The 23,601-nt window shown below is 39.4% G+C and overlaps 1 protein-coding gene across 13 annotated transcripts in view; it reads right to left on the reverse strand.

Annotated features, from left to right (window-relative positions):
- Positions 1-23,601, reverse strand: part of EYA4 (EYA transcriptional coactivator and phosphatase 4) — a 127,972-nt gene that overhangs the window by 41,341 nt on the left and 63,030 nt on the right. For 8 of the 13 annotated variants that reach the window (XM_060753401.2, XM_060753391.2, XM_060753393.2 and 5 more), the window contains 2 exons: positions 5,448-5,572; positions 4,170-4,238 (listed from right to left, as the gene is read on the reverse strand). In XM_060753401.2, the coding sequence (XP_060609384.2) occupies positions 4,170-4,238; positions 5,448-5,572 (194 nt within the window). The remainder of the gene's footprint in view (positions 1-4,169; positions 4,239-5,447; positions 5,573-23,601) is intronic. The other 5 variants (XM_060753403.2, XM_060753398.2, XM_060753396.2 and 2 more) reach the window with 1 other exon arrangement.

Raw genomic sequence — 23,601 nt, forward strand, 5'->3', positions numbered from 1 at the left:
ACCACGAAATAGGGATAAGGAAGAGGAGGAGGACTGTGTCTTACCCTGGGGCTTGTCTTTGGTCTGGGCCTCTGCTGCTCCCTGCTCCTTCCTCGGAGGCTCTTTGGGAGCCGAGGCCCAGCCCGGAGACTGCCAGGCTGGGCTGAGGCTTGGTCTTCCCTCTTCGATGGCGGCCTCCCGGGCTGGGCCTCGTGGCCAAGGCTGGCAGACAGGCCTCTTGCGCTTGTGCCAGGGAGGGGAGGGGGCGTGCTGCCATGTCTCCCACTGCCGACACATTGCAAGGGAACAGGAGGGAGACATGTGCCATCTCTTCCCCCCTCTCTCCCCCTGCAACACTGAGGAGCTAAACGCTGAAAAGAGCCACTCCCTCACCCGTCACTCGCTTTCACAGGTTCCTGTCCATAAGTGCCATGTTGAGGAGGGGGCGCAGAGGCTGAGGGGGAGAAAAAGACATGGCAACAGCACTGCGAATGAGAGGCAGCAAGGGAAGGGCCTGAACAAAGTGCCCCTTTAGCAGAGGCATGGCAGCAGTGCTGGTGATGATGGTAGTGGTGGTGGTGGTGGTGGGCTGAGGGTGGGATGGCGGGGGGAGCACGCGAGAGAGGGAGGGAGGGAACATGTGTATGAGTGACTGACAGGCGGGAGGAGAATGGGCATGTGCACACGCATGAGAGAGAGTGAGGGCAAGAAGAAAGGAGGGGAGGGGAGGGAAAGAGAGAAGGGAACATGCCTTCCTTCCTGTGGTGTGTAGGGCTCCTTTCCTCTGCTGCTTGGCGCCTTTGCACTAACCCCATTCCGGCCTCTGCGTCCATCACAGGCACCTCTTTGAAAAAGGAAGGGAGGGGGGAAGGGGTGGCATGGGGCCAGGTGGCATGTTGTGTTGTGGCACAGCATGTGGTTCCTAGAGTGCTGGACCAGGCGATGCATTGGAAGGAATGTGTTGCTAGTGTCTGGCTCCAGGAGCCACTGGGGCGCCCTCCTCTCCTCCTCCTTTCCTCACACCTTCTCCCTGTGCTGATTGAGCCTTTCCCTGCTTCTCTTGCCAGGAAGCAGCAGTGGTGCCATGGAGACCCTCATGCCTCCTCACTGGGGAGCCATGCCAACCACCACTGGAGCCCCTTCCCACCTCTAGAGTGCCTGGAAGACCTCTCTCACTCCCTCTCCCTCTCTCTTGCCACCCAGCCAGATGCGGATGCCATTGCTGTATTTGCTGTAACCCTCCTCCTCCCTCCCACATGGCTTGGGGCGGGGGGGAGAAGAAAAATCTGTGAAACAGCGAGCCCGCAATAAGCAAATTGCGAAGTAGCATGGGAACACTATACATCTTAATGTAACTCCAGTGCACTTTCCAGCCATGAAAGTCAGAATATATTACAAAAAAAATAGTGGAGAAAATTATTTTGGAGGAATAAAACCAATTGTAAGATAGTTTGATTTATGCTTGATAAAATCAATATGTGGTAGAAAGTCACAAATAGACTTAGAACAGCAACTATACAAAATATATCATTCAAATGTTTCACTAATAATAATGTTTGTATCCTGTTAGTTCATCTTGCCTAGAGTAAACCATTCAATCAAGATTCATGTACATTAATCCAGCAGATTCATGTACATCTTCACTAGTTTGTGTCTACAAACTAGTGAAGACTACAAGAGGATTCAGGTGATGGTAATATAGCATCTTTCTCAATGACCTTTATAAAAAGAATGTATTATATTTACTCGCTTACTATGTGGGATGCAACAACCTTTCCAAAACTTGCACATTTCTGTGATAGGGAAACTTGAAATAGGATTTTGACTAGTTAATCTATTCATGGGCAGGTGTCTATGTAATTTCCTTACACCAAATGGAAGGCCCCTATTTGAACAAGAGCAAGAGAGAATTTTCCTGATACTCCCTTGAAGTCTTATCCAGAAGCCCCATCGCACTTGAGCATTTTCCCACTTCAATCCACTTTAAAGGCTATGACTGCCTCCTGCAGAATTTTGGGGTTTCTAGTTTAGGGAGGCCCAGGGCTTCTCAGGATGAGCAGTTTAAAGTTGTTGTTTATTCATTCAGTCACTTCTGACCTCATGGACCAGCGCACACCAAAGGTCCCTGTCAGCCATCATCATTCCCAGCGCCTTCAAAGTCAAGCCAGTCACTTCAGCATACCATCCATCCATCTTAAAGGATTTCAGGATTTAAAGCAGTTTAAAGGCCCCTCCATAAACTTCAAACTCCAGAATTCCGCAGAAGGCAGTCACCACATTTAAAGAGGATAGAAGTGGAAAAGTTCGCAAGTGTGATGAGGTCCCTGGGTTTAAGGACTGTTGGAGGGAATAACAGTGATAAATTAAAAATGCAATCCAGACTCAAAGATGTCCTGGTTGCAGTGGGTAAGGAATAGGTAGATTTTTCCTATTCCACCACATATTTGTTTTTATCTTTTCCCAGCAGAACAGCCCTCATGTCAGCACAATCCCTTCTGCTCAGGAATATCTCAGCTAACAGAGCCTTTGAGAAAGAAGTTCCTTTTCAGAAAGACTTTTTAAAGTCTGCCATGACCCTTTTTTCCTGCTATCTATCTGGAATCAGCATTGGGGTTGGGAAGGTATGAAGGAGGGCTAGAAAAACACAGACTTTCAGTAATGAATTACAGCAGGGTATCTGCAGTAAACAAAGCATTAAAGCTTATACTGGTAAATAATGAGATACAATGCTAATGTTAACAGTTTTGTGGGCACCTCAAAACTGACCACTTCAGGAGGAGTAAAGCTGGCAGAGAAGGTGATTTCAACATGGAGGTGATTACATATGAAGCTCTAGAACTGGATTGAGGCTTTGGTGGTGTTTTAACACACCTCCTGCCCATCTCCAGGCTCTGCAGTACCTGTGACTTCATGGTGGTAGAGGATTTGGATTTTTTTCCCAACCCCCCCTGCTCCAATTGCAAGTGCAGATCACCAGAGGTCTCATCCCTTAATTGCTTGATGTGATCTACACCTAAACATGCTAATGCACATTATGGGCTCCTTTTTGGAGTACCCCTTATTTTGCTTATCATGGTTTAAGCCTTTTAATGTGCACTCCTGCATGCATTCACACCATGCATAATTTAAACACCAGGTTCTCAAGCTGCTTACACACTGCATATATTATTGAAAACTTACTTGACTAAATTGTTTCAATATGCATGTTCCCAAGTTTAGATAAAAATGTTCACTGGCAAATGTTGGTGTGCTCCTCTTTTTGTGGTATAAGAATCTAACCCTATTCTTACTATTTCATTTTGCTATACATAGTATAGTCCTCTAAGGAGATGAGGAAAGGCTGTATGGCTAGAAAAGGAGAGGCCAGTAAAGATATATGGTATGTGAACACAGAAATGCTGGACCACTCTAACAACCACCATGTCAGACTACACAGAGAAGCCATTGAAAACCATAAGCATGTGGACAATTTCAACAGAAAGGAGGAAACCATGAAAATGAATAAAATCTGGCTACCAGTATTAAAAAATTCTAAAATTAAAACAGCAAAACAGCAGAGGGAAAACAATCAGGGACATCTAATCACCTCTCAACAAAAGATTGCTCCAGGCACTGCCAGGCTATCAAATGCTAATCTAGGTGGTCAGTTGAAACATTCACACCTAGCTCCAGCAGACAAGAGTTTCTTGTCCCACCCTGGTCTTTCCACAGATATATAAACCCATTTTCCTAGTTCCAACAGACCTCACTACCTCTGAGAATGCTTGCCATAGATGCAGGCGAAACGTCAGGAGAGAATGCTTCTAGAACATGGCCATATAGCCTGAAAAAACCTACAACAACCCAGTCATAACATAGTTTAAGTACTGCGATTCCACACTTGTTTTTGTAAATGGGATCCACAATGATCTGACTTCTGTGGACTAAACATTCTTTGCCATGAGATGTAGACTTATGTATATAAGAATGAAAACATTAAAAGATATCTAATATAACTTATAGTAACACAGTTCCTAATGTCTTCATTATTTATAGTAGGACTTATAGTAGATTGTGTTTTTATTACAAAAGTGTTCTGAGAAGCAGAATGAGATATGAGAACTAAAAAAATACAAAGCAAAATATAAGATACTTAACACACCACTCAGAAAGTCAGCCACACACATGCACAATACCAGGATTGCTCATACTTGTTGCAGAAGAAGGAGTGCTACAACTCAGCAACCAGTCTGCAGTGTTTAAAACGGTCATGTTGTCTCCTGAGAATTGGAATGGTATACAATTGTTCATTGCCTGGATATCTATGTAACCTTATTTGTTATAATTACAGCAGAGTCTTGTTTATCCAATATAAATGGGCCAGCAGAACGTTGGATAAGCAAAAATGTTAGATAAGAAGTAGGGATTAAGGAAAAGCCTATTATACGTCAAATTACATTATGATTTTACAAATTAAGCACCAAAACATCATGTTTTACAACAAATCGACAGAAAAAAGCAGTTCAATGCACAGTAACATTATGTAGTATTTATGAATTTAGCACCAAAACATCACAATGTATTGAAACAGCTGTGGATCTGGGCGGGAGACAGACTGCGTTAGATAATACAGAATGCTGGATGAGTGAAAGTTGGATAAGCGAGACTCTACTGTATATATTTTCCTAGATCAAATGAACTCAGGACTCTGTACGATAAACTCAGCTGAACTGGTATTAAACCATTTGTAATATTAATTTAATGTACAAAAATAATTTTCAATAAGAAAAAAATGAAAAATTATCACACTATTTTAGACTAGGAAATAATCACAACTTTTGTTTATACAACGATTCTAATCACATTAAACTACACAAGTTAAATATTACTGTTTTCAAAATTATGTGTGTGGTTTGATTTGCATATTACCAACCAAGGGATTACAGAATATTCACAATTTCCCCCTATTTTTGATGGCACTTTTTCTACCGGAGAGAGCATCTAGGTCCTCCAGCAGAACTCTATAGTGAATGTCCATCTGAATTTGACCACAGAACCCCATTGGAGGGCCTTCAAATGCCCGGAGAAGTCCTTCAGCACAACTTCAGATGCAAATGGACCATAGAGTTGTATTGGCAGACTAAGATATTCCTAAACAGAAAATAGCCAAATCCACAAATAATCAAATCTGAAAATGGCAGACTGAAAATGTGGAAGGCTAATTGGGTATATATGATATGACTGTGGGTTCAGGAACCAGTTGAATTACAGCATCAATAGAAGAAAATCTTAGGTATAGTTAATAAGAGCAACATAATGATAGAAATAACGGGGTGTGTCTGCATTTATTTAATTTATAGCCCTCCTCCTATGTTACTTTGCTATCCAAAATATACAAATTTCCTTCTTCAAAAGTCGATCTGCTGCCAGCATAAACCAGGTAAACTCTCAAAGTATCAAAATCCTTTTTAAGGTCAGTTTTTACTCACCACTTGTCCCATTTGTTGTAACAGATGTACTACTAAGGTTAGATTTGTCCAGCTTAGAAGTACCCGGTGTTTCACTGTTTCCTACAAGATTGTGAGGGCTTCCTAGATCCTGCATTTCCATAGATCTATTAGAGAGAGAGAGAGAAAAGTAATGCTCTCAATTATATTACTGGCATTATGGAAGTGTGCAAACAATCCTTTGTACTAGACATTTATATAAACAATTTGATTTTATGTATACTCAGACCTATGCATACATGTTTGTATGAAGAAAAATGCATTATAATCAATTTCATACCCTTCCACTGAAATGATGTTTTTCTCTCAGTCCTAGCTGACTATTTTGAAAACTTTGCAACCCTAGTTGAACTAGATCACAGAATTCCACTGTAAATGTCAAGAGATATACATGTGTCATGAAAGGAGAGGTTGATCAAAGCCCTGAGCAAGAAAATGAACAATAAAATAATTCAACTAGGAAAGTTTTCTCTTCTGAAGTATAAGTGGAAAACTATAATGGGCAATCAATATCAAATCATCAAAAGGATTTTCATGTCATTTTAATAATCACAAACTCTTATTTACTTAGAAGTCTAAAAGGTAAGGATATGTAGTGACAGATTAAAAGGAGCAGCAATAAGAAAGTAGTAAGTTATTAGCAGTGATTAGAAGAGAAGCTCAAAATATTGGCAAGACTACAAAGACAAAGTGGGGATTTCCTAAAAGTTCCTCATCACCACAACTATTTGCTGAGAACTGAGAACTGAGCCAGTTAAAAGAAAACCAAGCACAATTTCTAATACTAGAAAATTTATGCAGAGACGGAAACACCCCTGGTGATGAGCCACTACAATGTTATGAAAACATCTAGTGGTAAAATAAATAAATAAGGAATGAAATAGATAAAACACAAAAATTGTTCAGATGACACCGAGAGAAGCATTTTTGTCAGGCAATAATGCAACTTTGAAGAAACTCTGAATGAGATTTTGAGATAACTAAACGTTATGAGGAAATATATTACCAATACTCTGTTTCCAATATAAAGCAAATATAAGTATTGGTTTTTAGTGGAGAAGTGCTCTTGTGTCTTCTCAAACTTACCAGTTATCCACTGAAAATCATCCTTTGCTATTTTTTTTATAATTCCCCACAGCCAAGCTCCAACAACCAATGCACGAAGTTAGCTTGTATGAATAATATATATATCACAAAAGAGAGGATCAGCAGATGCATGGCTGGCATAGCACCCCTTATCCTACTTGATTCTGTACATATGCCATCTCTCTTCTGCAGTGACTCACTATTACTAGGTTTGGATGGGCTAGTTAGATGACATGACATAACAATTCAGGCTTCAGGTTTCACTTGAACACTAAGTCTAAAGTTGGAGATTGGTATATGGAGGATACATATACTCATGCCCTACACACCCAGGCAGACACCTGAAGTTAGTTAAGGTAGCATTTTCAGGGATTTTTTTTCTATAAATAAAATCATTAAAACATTCCCTCTTTCCCTTCCTCTAGATCTGCTGAAAAGACCTGAAGTTAAAGGCAGGGCTTAAGATACCACTGATTCTGAGACGTTTCCCCCTGGATCTGTGTTGTACTCGAGAGCAGGATTCCCTCTGATTCTTAACACCAAACAGATGAGTTAAAATAGCCAGCAGTTTATTGAAGATAGTAGAAGCCAAAGCAATAAAAGTAATCCACAGTAAAAAGGCAAATCCAATTGATTAAGAAGTAAAAAGAGCAATAAATCCACAGAGAAACAGTCCAAGAAAGCACATTATAGCAAAGGCTTGATTTCAAAGGCAAAACAACAGCAAAGGCACTTAAACAAAAATCAAACAAAGACCAAGGTCCAGGAACATGGCATGGAGAACTATTTGTGAATCCAACATTGCTTTGTCTGAAAGTTAGACTCCATACTTGCACTATATATCTACTTTGATTCCCAAACAGCTAGGAATTGCTTTTTCCTTAGTTTTGGTTTCTCTATTAGCTTCTGCTCTAATCTGGCTGAGTGCCTTAGTTTCTGGTTTGTTTGTCTCTGTTGGCTATAAACTCTTCGTCTGTTTAAGGCTTCATTAAAATTTGCACCTGGAGATAACTGACCCTGGGACTGAGGTTTAAGGCAGGGCTTAAGATACCACTGATGGGGACTGTCTCCCCATATATAGCCTGGTGACGTCGCTGTTTTCTTGGCTCTGATTGACCCTCCTCATCCTCCTCTGAGACATGCAGAAGGCTGCATGAACGAAGCCACGCAGCCCAAAACCCAAACAAAACAATTGTAACTGTGCAACTTTCTCTGTCATTTCACCCCTTCTTCTGTACAAAAATGAGATTTTTGTTTCATGCCATCTGAATGGACAGTATGAAATGAAAACCTGAATGAAACAAATTAGACAAATACAGGGCCCATGTCTAGTTCAGGCAATCACAAAAGGGCCACCCCAATGCTTTCTAGGATGTTCACATGAATTCAGTAGGAGCCCCTGGATAAACCCTTGTGCTGACAGGGCTGCTGATCAAAAAGTTGGCAGTTCGAATCCAGAGAACGGGGTGAGTTCCCATCTTTTTTAAAAAGATGTTTCCCAAAAGACCTGTAGGGTTTTTTTAGAGACCGGGCTGTGGTGTAGCTATTTGGTAGCCAGCTGCATTAAATTACTACTGGTCATGAGTTCGAAGCCAGCCCGGATCAGAGTGAGCTCCTGGCCATTAATAGTCTAGCTTGCTGTTGACCTATGCTTTTTAAAAACATATTATGCTATAAACGCAAATCAGCAAACCATATTTGAAGTGTTACAAGTATAGATCCTGAGTAGTTCAACAAATATTAATGGCATTATGCTAATTTACACTGGTGTGTTGTTGTTGTTCATTCGTTCAGTCATCTCCGACTCTTCGTGACCTCATGGACCAGCCCACGCCAGAGCTCCCTGTCGGCCGTCACCACCCCCAGCTCCTTCAAGGTCAGTCCAGTCACTTCAAGGATGCCATCCATCCATCTTGCCCTTGGTCGGCCCCTCTTCCTTTTGCCTTCCACTTTCCCCAGCATAATTGTCTTCTCTAGGCTTTGCTGTATCCTCATGATGTGGCCAAAGTATTTCAACTTTGTCTCTAGTATCCTTCCCTCCAGTGAGCAGCCGGGCTTTATTTCCTGGAGGATGGACTGGTTGGATCTTCTACCAGTCCAAGGCACTCTCAGAACTTTCCTCCAACACCACAGATCAAAAGCATCGATCTTCCTTCGCTCAGCCTTCCCTAAGGTCCAGCTCTCACATCCGTAGGTTACTACAGGGAATACCATGGCTTTGACTAGGCGGATCTTTGTTGCCAGTCTGATGTCTCTACTCTTTACTATTTTATCGAGACTGGACAGTGCTCTCCTCCCAAGAAGTAAGCGTCTTCTGATTTCCTGGCCACAGTCTGCATCTGCAGTAATCTTTGCACCTAGAAATACAAAGTCTGTCACTGCCTCCACATTTTCTCCCTCTATTTTCCAGTTGTCAATCATTCTTGTTGCCATAATCTTGGTTTTTTTGATGTTTAGCTGCAACCCAGCTTTTGCGCTTTCTTCTTTCACCTTGATTTGGAGGCTCCTCAGCTCCTCCTCGCTTTCAGCCATCAGAGTGGTGTCATCTGCATATCTGAGGTTGTTAATGTTTCTTCCAGCAATTTTTACCCCAGCTTTGCATTCATCAAGCCCCGCACATCGCATGATGTGTTCTGCATACAGGTTAAAAAGGGTGAGAGTATGCAGCCTTGTCGTATGCCTTTCCCAATCTTGAACCAGTCTGTTGTTCCGTGGTCAGTTCTTACTGTTGCTACTTGGTCCTTGTACAGATTCCTCAGGATAGAGACAAGGTGGCTTGGTATGCCCATCCCACCAAGAACTTGCCACAATTTATTATGATCCACACAGTCAAAGGCTCTAGAATAGTCAATGAAGCAGAAATAGATGTTTTTTCTGAAACTCCCTGCCTTTCTCCATTATCCAGCGGATATTGGCAATCTGGTCTCTCGTTCCTCTGCCTTTTCTAAACCCAGCTTGAACACCTGGCAACTCTCGCTCCAAGTATTGCTGGAGTCTTCCTTGCAGGATCTTGAGCATTACCTTACTGGCATGAGAAATAAGGGGCACTGTAGGGAAGTTGGAGCAGTCTTTCGCATTTCCCTTTTTTGGTATGGGGATATAAGTTGATTTTTTCCAGTCTGATGGCCATTCTTGTGTTTTCCATATTTGCTGGCAAATGGCATGCACCACCTTGACAGCATCATCTTTTAAGATTTTAAACAGTTCAGCTGGGATCCCGTCGTCTCCTGCTGCCTTGTTGTTAGCAATGCTTCTTAAGGCCCATTCAACCTCACTCCTCAGGATGTCTGGTTCTAATTCATTCACCACACCATCAAAACTATCCTCGATATTATTATCCTTCCTATACAGATCTTCTGCATAGTCTCACCACCTTCTCTTGATCTCTTCAGCTTCTGTTAGGTCCCTGCCATCTTTGTTTCTTATCATACCAATTTTTGCCTGTAATTTACCTCCAATGTTTCTAATTTTCTGGAAGAGGTCTCTTGTCCTTCCTATTCTGTTGTTTTCTTCCACTTCCATGCATTGCTTATTTAAAAATAGTTCCTTATCTCTTCTGGCTAACCTCTGGAATTGCGCATTTAACTGGGCATATCTCCCCTTATCACTGTTTCCTTTTGCTTTCCTCCTTTCTTGGGCTACTTCCAGTGTCTCAGCAGACAACCATTTTGCCTTCTTGGTTTTCTTTTTCTTTGGGACATACTTTGTTGCCGCCTCCTGAACAATGTCGCGGACTTCTGTCCATAGTTCTTCTGGGACTCTGTTTACTAAATCTAGTCCTTCAAATCTGTTCTTCACTTCCACTGTATATTCGCTAGGAATGTTAGTGAGATCATATCTAACTGGTCTGTGTATTTTCCCTGATCTCTTTAGTTTTATTCTAAATTGAGCAATAAGAAGTTCGTGATCTGAGCTACAGTCAGCCCCAGGTCTTGTTTTCACCGACTGGATGGATGTCCGCCACCTTTGGCTGCAAAGGATGTAGTCAATCTTATTTCGGTGCTGACCATCTGGTGAAGTCCATGTATAAAGCCGTCTTTTAGGTTGTTGGAAGAGAGTGTTTGTTATACACAGTGAGTTTTCCTGGCAAAATTCTATCAGCCTGCGTCCCGCTTCATTTTGTTCTCCCAGACCATGTTTGCCTGTGATCCCAGTTGTCATTTGACTTCCCACCTTGGCATTCCAGTCTCCTGTAATGAAAATAATGTCTCTTTCTGGTGTATTATCCAGTAGGTCCTGCAGATCCTCATAGACCTGATCTACTTCTGCTTCTTCAGCAGCTGTGGTTGGGGCGTATATTTGGATCACTGTGATGTTGAAAGGCTTTCCTTGCATTCGAATTGAGATCATTCTGTCACTTTTTGGGTTGTATCCAAGCACTGCTTTAGCGAATTTCTTATTAATTATGAAGGTTACTCCATTTCTTCTATGTTCCTCTTGTCCGCAGTAGTAGATCTGGTGGTCATCTGATGTGAAGTGGCCCATTCCAGTCCATTTCAGTTCGCTGACCCCCAGAATGTCTACCTTTAGTCTTGACATCTCACCAATAACAACATCCAATTTGCCCTGGCTCATAGATCTTACATTCCAGGTTCCTATGATGTGTTGATCTTTAGAGAATCGGATTCGTCGTTCACCTCCAGTACCGTCAGCCGCTAGCCTTCCTTTCGGCTTTGAGCTAGCTGCGTCATCACATCTGGGGCTAGTTGAACTTATCCTCTGCTCCTCCCCAGTAGCATTTTGGCCATCTTCCGACCTGGGAGTCCCATCTTCCAATGGCATACCGACATATCTCTGGTTGTACTGGTCCATTTAGTTTTCTTGGCAAGAATACTGGGATGGTTTGCCATTGCCTTCCCCAGGGATCATGTTTGGTCTGACATCTCTGCCACGACCGTCCCGTCTTGGGTGGCCCTTCATGGTTTCGCTCATGATATCATTGAGGTGCTCAAGCTCCAGTGCCACAACAAGGCGGTGATCCTTTGCTGAAGTAGATTATATTTTTTCTCCTCCCTCCCTCTCCCTCCCTCCTCAACCAAAGTATATTTCTACTAATCTTGCAGATCCAGCCACTGGTAACGTCTTTGTATTTTTTTCTTTGATGTGATCATTGGCTCCTCCTTTTTTCTCCCAGTTGAAGTAGACCTCCCATCTATTTGTAATGATCTTTTGTTTGTCCGTTCTTGTTGCTTGCTTAGTCATAATTCGCATAATGTCTAACAACACATGATCATACATATAATCATTCCAATTGCTTAACATCCACTTCAATTTGTCTTTCCATCCTCTAGCGATCACTGCATGTGCAGCTCTTATTGTTACTTTAAATAACTCCCAGCAATTGATTTTTATACTCAGGTGTTCCAACACTCCCCATAGTAGCAAATCATTATTAATTTGAATTTTTATCTGCAATATCTCCTGAATTTTTCCTTGTATCATTTGTGAGAATTTGTTTATTTCAGAACACTTCCACCACATATGTGAATAAGTATTTTTCTTTACTACAATGCCAACACTTTGAATTTTTCCCATTTCCCATATAAGCCAGTTGTTCAGGACTTCTATACCATCTTAATACCATCTTTTTTTTCCAAATGTGTTATATTTTTCTGTTTTTATTCATGTTCCTAATTATTTTCTCTATTTCTTGCATCCTTAAGGACTTAACCCCATTCCATTTGTTACGTGTTGCCAAATCATAAACTCCTTATCTTCTACCATTATTTTAGATATTTTTGCCACTGTTCCTTAGTTTTTTCTCTTGCATTTAGCAATCTATCTTCCTTTAATTCTTCAGTGGGCTGTGCACCTCTTTTTTTTTACTTTCCTCCAAATTCTCTTAATTTTAACAAATTTTCTCCCCAAAATGTTCTTCCAAAAACCTCTGGCCAATTATCTCTCCATCTTGTTTCCACATATCTTTTACCCTTCTTAGTCCTTTTTCTTCTAAGTTATTTGCCAGCCTTTTGGGGAGTCCCATGCTCTTAATAGGAGTCTTTTCTGGTATTTTATATGCCCATATTTTTTGCCATTTTTGCCAACAATCGTATCCTACTTTCTTGGTCCTGTTAGTTTTTCTTCTTTTTCATTAATATCTCTGATGTATATCCTGTATATTCTCCATCCTACATTTATTTCATTCTCTACTTTTATGCATTTATCTTCTCCCTTTAAACTTATTTCTAGTAATGATCTTAATTGGAAAGCCTCATAATAATATTGTAGATTTGCAAACCCCCATCCAAGAATTCCCCTTGGGGTATATTGGATCTTTTTAATTATTCTCTTTCTCTTTTTCCCATATATCCATTCTCTCAAAGTGTTATCCCATTATTTTAATTGTTTATATTCTAATTTTATTTATAGTTTTTAGAAAAGATAAAGTAATTTGGAAATTATGCACATTTTCAGTGCTTTTATTTTTTGTAGGATACTTAATTGCTTATCCCTCCAGGCTTCCCCCCCCCCCCTGGATTTTCCATATTGTGACATAATTGGCCACTTTTAACTTGGTTATTTCTTTTGTAATAATTATGCCTAAATATTTTATTTTATTTCTTATTTTTATTTCTCCCAGTTTTGTCTGCAGGGCCTTCTGTTCCTTTTCCCCCTGCCCATATTGTATATAAGCATTTTTGATTTGCTCATATTCACTTTCAATCCTGAGTATCTTTCAAAAAAAATATATGTATTTCTGTTACTGCTTCTACTGGGTTTTCCATTATTAATAAAATGTCATCAGCATAAAGATTTATCTTCACTTCTTCCTTCTTAATCTGATATCCCTTTATCCTGCCATTGTTTCGTATTCCATCTGCCAGAGGTTCCACTGCTAACACAAATAATGGCGGAGATAGAGGGCAGCCTTGTTCTACTCCTCTTTCTATATTCCAATATTTTGTTAATCCTTCATTTACTCTTATTTTGCTCTCATGTTACTATATAACTCTTTTATTATTTTAATAAATACATTCATTTAGATGGTGAGCTCCCATCTCAGCTCTAGCTTCCCATGTGGGCACATGAGAGAAGCCTCCCACGGGATGGTAAAAACATCAAACATCTGGGCAATGTCCTCGCTGATAGCCAATTCTCTCACACCAGTAGCGACTTTCTCAAGTTTCTCAAGTCACTCCTGACACTAGAAGAAATGAATGCAGTTACACCTCCTTGTTCATGCTCTGCAAAAACTAACAGTCAGACATACATGGTGACAGAGAGAGTATATATCTATGAAGTAGACAGAGAAATTCCCATTATTCATGAATTTGTCCAAATCTTTTTTAGAAAAGCCATAGTGAATTTCACAGGTTATGTCCTTTGTAAAGAAGTATTTTTTCCTCAAAGGGGAATTACTTCAGTCACTTATTCTATCAGGAAGAAAACCACAGAATGGTACATTATTGCATTGGAGCCTATATCCTGCATAATTTCCCTGACATGGAATAGTGACTACTCATCAGCACGATGTTAGACAGTATTGGACAGGTAGTGGCACCACACAACTGCAACATTTCAGATATGTAAAGCTGCACTACCAGGTGGGCAGTGCAACTCTGTCCTTCCACCATGCCACTTCCCTTTCTTTGTTCTTTTAAAAACACTCAAAATTGTTAAAAGCTTGTTTTGTACATTTTAAAACATTTTTTATGCAGGAGAGAGGTGAAGATATTGCCACAGAAGCACAGACCTCATCATTCAAGTGTAATACTCAGGACTGTGGCTTTGCAAATCATAGCTCCTGGCAACTACATGGCAGGGAGGTGGTAGACTGGCAATGGGTATCATTGGTCATTGTGGAATAAGGACCATCACCTCTGTGTGATAAAGTCTATCAAAGATTTCATAGCAGCTGAGAAAACTTTGCTTCTTCTGCCACAGGTATATAGTATATTGCTTTTCATTCCCCAAATTACAGAAGCAGAACAATAAAAAAGTAGTTGTCAGATGCTCAGTTTTGTTGTAAGAAGAAGGTATTGCTTCAGTCCCCCAAAGACAACTCCAAAAATCAAGCTTCTTTGCATTTATCTTTTCAAAAGCAAAACTTCTAGTTTCTCTTGGTCTCAGCTCTGGCAAGTACTTGTGACCTGCACAGTTATCTGACCTTTTGCCTGAGAATCAATCATCATTCATTACTGAGTAGTCAAAATGCTAAGCAGGATAGTAGATGTCTGCCAATAACAACACTGTTCCTACTAATAGTACATATTCGTATTTCATATATTTAAAAGTTAGACCTGGAGAAAAAAACACTCCTGCATCAGGCACATCTCAACTATCCAGTATTTTAACGTGGAAAGAGGCAGGACCGCCCAGTATGCATGAGCAGTGGATGCAATTTTTTTTCAAGTGACTTGGGGATACCTATGTCTAGGTTTTCAATGGGCAACTGTAAATTTAGAGAGTGTGAATATGAAACAACCCAGTTTCTGTTCTATCTTCATTTGTTTTTCATGTCTAAATATTGGAATTGCAATGATCACATATTTCTTATATAAATATAGTCCATACGTTTCCAACTTATGGTGACCCTAAGGTCAAGATATAGCAGAGACTAAGAGTGTGTGGCTTGCTCAAGATCACCGAGTGGGTTTCCATGTCCAAGCAGGGAACTGAACCTGTGTCTCCAGAGTTGCAACTACATCATAATTATTTGTTCTTGTGTGCCTTCCAGTTACTTTCAAAATATGGCAACCCTAATGCAAATCTATCTCAGGGGTTTCTTGGCAAAATTTGTTTAGTAGGAGATGAGCCCTTGCTTTCTTCTAAGGATGAAAGGGTGTGATTTTCCCACAATAATGCGGTGAGTTTAACGGTCTCATAAAATCCTAGTCCAACACTCAAAATCACTACTCCGTGCTGGCTCTCCTGCTATGATTCAGATATATTATGTTTCTTCAGAAATAAGAGAAATTTATTTATTTAGAGTGACATTTCTGTATTGCCTCTCAGCCTACCTTTTATACAAAAGTTCTCAGGTTGAGAGAATAGTCCATATCCTGGGAAAACTCCTGGGGCAATGCTAAAATAGATTTCTTTTATGTTCCTAGATTACAACTGCCTTAGTGTTACCTTCCATTCCAAGACACAAGAGTGTGCTTTCCACCTACGTAACTGTGAAGCCAACAGGAAATTGAAAGTTATCTGGGAAGGCCAAGAGCTTGACCATTGTTTCCATCCTATATATCTTGGTGTCATCTTAGATCGAACTCTAACATTTAGGAAACTGCATGAACACCAAGCAGAAAGTATCTGCATGCAATAGCATCTTGAGGAAACTTACGGGCAGCGCATGGGGTACAGACTCAAAATTGATAAGAACATCAGCCCTGGCTTGTCTTGCTCAACTGCCGAGTATGCCTGCCCTGTTTGGCACAAGTCTGCCCATGGGAAGCAGGTGAACATGGCATTGAACGAAACATGCAGAATAATCACAGGATGTCTCAAACCTACACCTGTTGATAAACTCTACAAGCTAGTTGGCATTGCCCCCCTCTCACCGATGTGTGATGGGATGCTGCTAACTATGAGAGAAATAAGGTTGAACACTGTGAAAGCCATCCACTGCATGGCTACCAGGCTCCTCCCAGTAGACTCAAATCAAGGCAAAACTTCATGAGAACCACCACTCCTCTTAACGTTCCCTCAGCAACAGCAAGAGTATCCCTCTGGGCAGTTAAACCAGGAAATCCCTGTTGGATGCCCCCCGCCCCCAAGGACCTGCCTCCAGGGGCAAACCAAGACAGGCAACCTGGAAGTCCCTGAACAGACTCAGAAGTGGAGTGGGCAGATCAAAAGACAACCTTGCAAAATGGCAATACCTATAAGAATGTGCAACTGTGGAGTGGAACATACAACTCCACATCTGTATGCGTGTCCACAATGTCCTGCATCATGTATAGAGGAAGAATCATTCAAGGCTGCAGACAATATGGTTTTTGCCCATTTTTGGTCAAAAGATATTGAGCTGCTTATGTTCCTTCTATTTTTATCAGTTTTATACTAATTTATGCAATGCTTTTAATACAAAATCATATAATTCCTTTGCTTGAGGGGAAGTAAGAAACTCAATTCTGGTTGTCATTTGGAGACAGTGGTTTTCTTTTCTGGATTAGAAAATTGGGGTGAGAGGAGGAAGAAGTTGGAATCTTGCGTTAAAGAAAGAAGTTCCCTTTAGAAGGAAGGAAGGGCTAAGTGGGGAAAAGAAAGCTTGAATCCTGGGGTTTAAGTGTGCCCTGAAGGGGTTTCCTTTCTTTAAGGTGGGAGTGAGCAACTGGGGCCCTATCAAGTATATTTCCTCTTTCTACCTAGTCAAGGGTGTCATGACCAGGGGAGAAAGCAATGGAAAATGCTGAAAAGAACATAGCGCAGCAAAAATAGCAAAATTATCTTATTGTCAACTATGTTGGAAGAGATAAATCAGCGGGACATTTTGAGGAAAGTTTCAATTTTTAGGTTTTTTTATACAGCTAGTACCAGAATAGTACTTTACACTCAAAAGTGACTAGAAGGTACAACAGACACTTCTATTTAAACCTGGTGGCAGGTTGAGTAAAATGCTACTTTTATGGGAACTTTGTCAGAACACATTTTTTCTCATCTCCAATGAAACTGCCTCCCCATGACATCAGTTTCAATTTACACTGCGAGCCACAACATGAATTGATACCCACTTATATATATGGCCACCCTAAAACAATGCCAGCTCTATGTAACAGTTTTCCAAATAGAAATAGGAATACACACTATGTACATGAACACATAATACCATGCTAGGTGGAACTCTGTACTCTTCTTTAAAACTGGCAGTTGTGGTAGAATGTTAGAGATACCTGGATTGAACCCAAAGTTGCCCAATTATTCCACTTATGCTTCTCCAGAATTAGAACACGAATCAATAGAATTAAATTACAATAAAAGTTAACCCATCAAAATGGTAGAAAGAACTTTTTGTTTACTGTCAAGCTGCTCAGCATTGAAATAGATGCCTTGGAGGACAGTAGACTCTCCATCTTTGGAGGTCCAAATGGCGACCTTAGCTTAAAAGGCCACCAGTTGTGTATTCCTGAATAGCAATGTGTTGGGTCCCTTCCAACTCTAAGATTCTAAGGGCTCTTCTCCAAAAAACTTTCTAAATCTCCTTTCCTTGGCGGTTCTTCAATTCAGAATCTCTTTATATCACCACCTTTTGTGATCCTCAGAGGCATATTTCAGGGGTTTATGAGTAAGAGCAAATAGTAAAAGAAAACAAAATCAGTTGATACTCTCTGAAAATGTTTGTCGTGTATTAAATATATGCAAAATACATCTGACCAGAAAGGCCATTGGAAAGAGGAAAGTATTTTGTGCTTTATGTGCCAAGGATGTTTCACTACACTAGTATTTAATGATCATAAAATGATTACCTGTTTCTTGTCTAAAATTATCTCTGTATTGTTAATTGGTCTATATATTATATACTATTTTGAACATAACCATACAAACAATACAAAATAATACTAAAAATGAAGATCTTTAAGAATCCATGGTTAACATATATATTACAATATCGTATTTTAAAATATTGCAGATTGACTTCCATTGGACCAGTTGCCCTATTAACCCTGGAACATTTTTTATGGTATTCCTCATGTACCATAGCCCTCCAATATTCTTGATTATAGTCTGTACTATTCTCAGGAGTCTGGAGGTACCGGGGTGGGGGGCAGTCTAGTTGCACACACTTAAATCTACTTATGCACAATCGGCATCTGTTATTTATTTATTTGTTTGGTATGTTTGTTTTGGTGACAACCCTTCTCTATAGTTATCATAGTGGTTCACTAGAAATTAGTAATAGTAATGTAAGATTGTATGTGTGTGCATTCACAATAACTTAAAATCTCAATGTATATTCAATGTTATGTTTCAAACACATCTCACAAATTTCAAGAATTGTACTATGTGTTTTATACTGTTACCAATAATTTAAAGAAATGAAAAATGGTTGTATAATACAACTGCTGATTTTACAATAGGTCCCCGATAACCAATTAAAGGCCATAATGAGGGAGATTAAAGTTCGAGAAAAATATAGAAAACATCATAACTTCTTTTCCTTATTAATTGCACTGAGAGTTATACTACTTACAACTATATACCTAACAAGCCCCAAAAAGAATACTGAGCATGCAAGTAAAATAATATCTGGCTGCAGCATTTATATGTCAATAAGAATAAAACTCAGAATTCATGGTTTTGGCTTACTGCCTTCTTCAGTGCTCTGAATGTGAAACCATTCAGCTGAATAACATGTCTGCAGAGATTTCCCAACTGCTGTGTGCACTTTTCTAACATAACTTTACCAATATACCTTAATTGTGACCTGCAACAACCTCACAATTCCGGTTCTGGGCCTCTTCTGAACAGCAGACAAGAAACCCCTAAGGACTACATTGAGACCACCATACTCATTTTCACTTCTAACCAAATCCAGATTTGAACTTTGAAAGCTGAAGGTGGAGAACTGATTGTGGAAAGGCAAATCCATTTTATGCTTAAAAGGCTGGGTAGAGTTACTGTACTTTGGGAATTGACCTTACATTTGGTCACTTTCAAAGAAAGTTAACATTACAGACACAAAACACACTGAAATATAACAGTTAGATTGTAAAACTAATTCACTACAGTGACTAGAATTTAGGGTCCATGGTTGGATGTATGAGATCTTTCAGGATTACTATTACGAAATATCATAATACAGTAAAAAGAATATATTGAGACTAATAAAGAATAATGTAAAAAGAATGCATGAGTCAAAGAGTGAATGAAGTTTTAGGGATGAAAAAATCCAGCAGAGTAGCTGTGTTGTGCAAAAAGCCCATCTGCACTGCAACCACATAAAAGGCCCATGGGCAAATCCAAATGCATTAAGAGAAGTGCTTCAGGAATCTGCCATGGAGCCAGATGCTGCTGATTGCAGAATTTCTTCTATTGCTGTCATGTATATCCCCCAACTGCCATCCAAAATATGGACAATGAAAAACAGTGACCTAATAACGCAAAATGCACAGAGTACTTCTTTAATATAAATATTCATATTTGTGAACATTTTTAAAGAATGACTATCTGAAAAATAGTGAATTAAAAAAAGAGAAAAATTATGTAGACCATTTCTATAGTACTTGTTTTGCTTTTTTATGTCTGTACATAAACTATGTAAATACTGTCACAGCTAGACAAGAATCCTGAAGTCGATACCAACAAATTCTAGATTAATAAAACTATGTAAGAACAGAACAATTCCTGCAGATTACAAGGCTATGCAAGTCAAGGCTTGAAAGAGAGAGTACAGGGGAACAATGCTTCTTTTAAATTTTCCTGGAATGGGCTAGGTTCTTGCATTTTGCCATTATATTTAGAGAAGTGCATGGTTCCTTTTTTGATTAGATTTAAGATCTACTACTACTACTACTACTACTAATAATAATAATAATAATAATAATAAAAATAAAACTTTATTTATATACCGCTCTATCTCCCCGAGGGGGACTCAGGGTGGTTTCCAAGTAACATCACCAAAACATACAGAGTAAACAGCATGACATAAAATTAACAAAACAAAATAAGCATAACATTATCACAATAACACATATATATTAAAAAATTAATCCTGCCTGTTCAGAGCTATTAATCTTGATCCATGGACAAGTCAACCCAGGTTTTAGGTTGATTTTTTTGACTAACATACATGGTATAAAACTTCTAGGCAAACAAACCACAAACGTAATGGAAAAAATGGGCTGCATTTAGTATTGGACTTTGACTTCTGCTAAGGCATGAACTACGGTAAGTGTGTGAGAGTCAGAGGGCTCATTTCCCCTAAACTTCTATCTCCCAAGAATCCCAAATGCCTATTCAAGTTAATATTTCTGGCACCACAGGGAGGTAAGGAGAATGAAGAAATGAAAATACCATCACTCTCATAAACATACAAAATAAATAATGAAAACCATACAACGTAAGAAAGAAACGAACGAACGAAAGAAAGAAAGAAAGAAAGAAAGACAGACAGAAAAGCTCCATTAAGTTTTCTAAAGCAGAATATTAAAAAAAGGGTTGTGGGTGGCTCAGAATTTTGTTCACATCATATTTCAAAACAAACCACAAATACAAAACAAACACATTTATACCTTCTCAATTGACAGTTCCTCTGTGACACCGTTCTCTGCCAAAAAAAAAAAAAAGACTGGAAATGCTCAATATGCAGTCCAATTCCCAAGAAAGGGGACACCAGGGATTGCTGTAAACACAAGACCATTGAATTGCATCTCCCATGTAAGAAAAATGATGCTCAAAATTCTAAGCAACATTTTTATGATGTTTGGAATGAGAAATTCCAGATATCCTAGCTCAGTTTAGGAAAGGAGGAGGCACCAGTGATCATAGTATAAACTTATGTTGGATAGTGGAGCACATGGGAAAAAACTCAGAGGAAAACCAGTCTGTGCTTCATGATTGTGTAGATTATGAAAAATATATGAATTGCTCTTAAAGACATCTATGTACCACAACATTTAATTGTTCAGAGCACCGACCTATACTCAATATAAGAAGCTATTAGTAGGACAGAATATGGAAATACGGGTAGTTCTTAATTGGCAAGACTGCATGTTATCACCATATTTGTTTAACCTGAATGGTGAATATATCATGTGTAATTATAGTCAGAGAAAAGAGGTATGAAAACTGGAGGAAGAAACATCAACCATTTAAGATATGCATCTGACACCATACTATAGCAGAAAATAGCAAATGATTTGTATAACTTTAAAGTAGATGATGTGGCCACTGGAATATATTTCCTAAACCATGGGCTAGTCATCAATCAGAATGGAGATTCCAGTCAATAAATGAAAAGATGTCAAAGGCTTGGAAGAACACCTATGAGAACTAGGTATGACCCTGAAATGTAATGAAATAATTCAAGGAAGAATCACTTGAAGATCTACCTACACTTGAAGCTGAAAGCACAAATACATGTGTCTTGGAGCAAATCAAGCCTGATCTCTCCCTAGAAGACAAGACAACTAAACAGAAACTGTTGGACTTTGAACATATCATGAGAAGACATAACGCACTGGAAAAGCCAATAATATCTGATAAGGAAGAAGGCATCAAGAAAATACAGATAGATGCAATCATAGAAGTCATGGCCCTTGGTCTGCAGAACATGAGCAGGGTTGTTGGTGGTAGGGTTATCTGGAGGACTCTCATTTATAGGACTGTAATATGTTCAACTTGATAGCATGGAGTCCCCGGTGGCACGTGGGTTAAACCCTTGTGCCGGCAGGATTGAAGACCTACAAGTTTGAATCCGGTGAGAGCACAGGTGAGATCCCTCTGTCAGCTCCAGCTCCCAATGCAGGGACATGAGAGAAGCGTCCCACAAGGATGATTAAAACATCAAATCATCTGGGCACCCCCTGGGCAACGTCCTTGCAGACAGCCAATTCTCTCACACCAGAAGCGACTTGCAGTTTCTCAAGTCACTCCTGACACAACAAAAAAACAAACAAACAAAACTTGATAACATGTAGTCTATATTTTCTATGACTTTGTAAAGTGCACACAATTGTTTTACAGAGCTAGAGCATGTAATTTTTTTACTTCTAAGAAACATGAGCTTGCATACAAAAGTATACAACACAGTAACAAAATAAAATACCTGCTTTTCTTACACAAGATTCTCACATTTTAAAAGTTCATATTTCACATAATTTCCCTTCTCATCTCCTGATTAAACTATGGGTTCTCCGTCTCTTTCTCATACACAGCAGATACACCTACCACTATTCCTTGATCAGATGTATTCTCATACATTCGCTCTCTAGATAAGTGCACTACAAATATATCTAAATTGTTTTTTGTACAAAAGGAAAAGTTAGGACAAAGAATTTGCTGATACACACATGTCACTCCAAGAAATCTCCTGACAAAGTTCCCACACCCAACTTAATTACTTCCCTACTGTAAAAACATATTCCATCTGCATTTATTCTAATACTTTCAAGTCCAAAACTAACACACAATAAAGCTAGCTAAATAAATGAAAGATTTTAGCCCCGAGAAAAAGGCCAGAAGCTGTTCTGCAAGTGAAAGCATCTGCAGCATCCATTTTTCTGCTGACACTTCACTTTACATATGATGTTTTCACAAGGCTTGTTTTAAGAAGAATTATCAAGCCCTAGACTATAGCTGTGCTTTTTACTGACACTCCAACCAAAGGCCTACGGCTAATTTTTGAGTACTACATACATAGTCATATTAGCACCATTGGAAATGCTAATATTTGGCCAAGAATAAATAAGAAGAATTTCAATCTGTTATATAAAAATAAATTAAGAAAAAATAAAAATACAATAAATCACTTTCATAAACTTTCACCTTTTTTATGAAGCAAGCCCCTAACAAATATTCTATATTGTTCAGTAACTTCATCTACTTCTCATGTAATCTACCTATTTAATATTGTTAGGTTAGTATTTAAGCACTGTAGAAGTGTTCAATAACATGAAAGGATGCTGTACAAATCATATATTTTAAAATATTATCATACACATTTTCCTAGTTTATCACTCTGTAAGCTATTACATAATATACAGTCTTTCTCAAACTGTGCCATCAGTGTCATGCCTCAGATAGAGTCTCAGCTTAGACATGCTAACTCCCAGTTTCATGTTACAGCCAAGATGGGTAACCCAGGGTCCATGCACAAACCCAAACTGACCTTGAAATCCCAGAAAACCTTTCAAACTCATTGGAAAAGGAGAATCACAGTCCTTGAAGTTTCCAATGGATAAAATTCTCATTGAAAATATAGCATAGCCTCCTCACACAGAGGGCTTATTTAACTCCTAAAATGGTTTTTAGTGCACTAGAAGTGTCTGTATGGCCATTCCCAGCTTTGACGGGAGGATAATCCACAAATGGTCTTGGCAAAAATTGGCCCCTGTGATGTTGGGCCTCAGCTAGCCATAGGTTCATACATTCTCTGACCCCCTCTCTT

This window comes from Anolis sagrei, chromosome 1, assembly GCF_037176765.1.
Source record: "Anolis sagrei isolate rAnoSag1 chromosome 1, rAnoSag1.mat, whole genome shotgun sequence".
Classification (NCBI taxonomy): Eukaryota; Metazoa; Chordata; class Lepidosauria; order Squamata; family Dactyloidae; genus Anolis; species Anolis sagrei.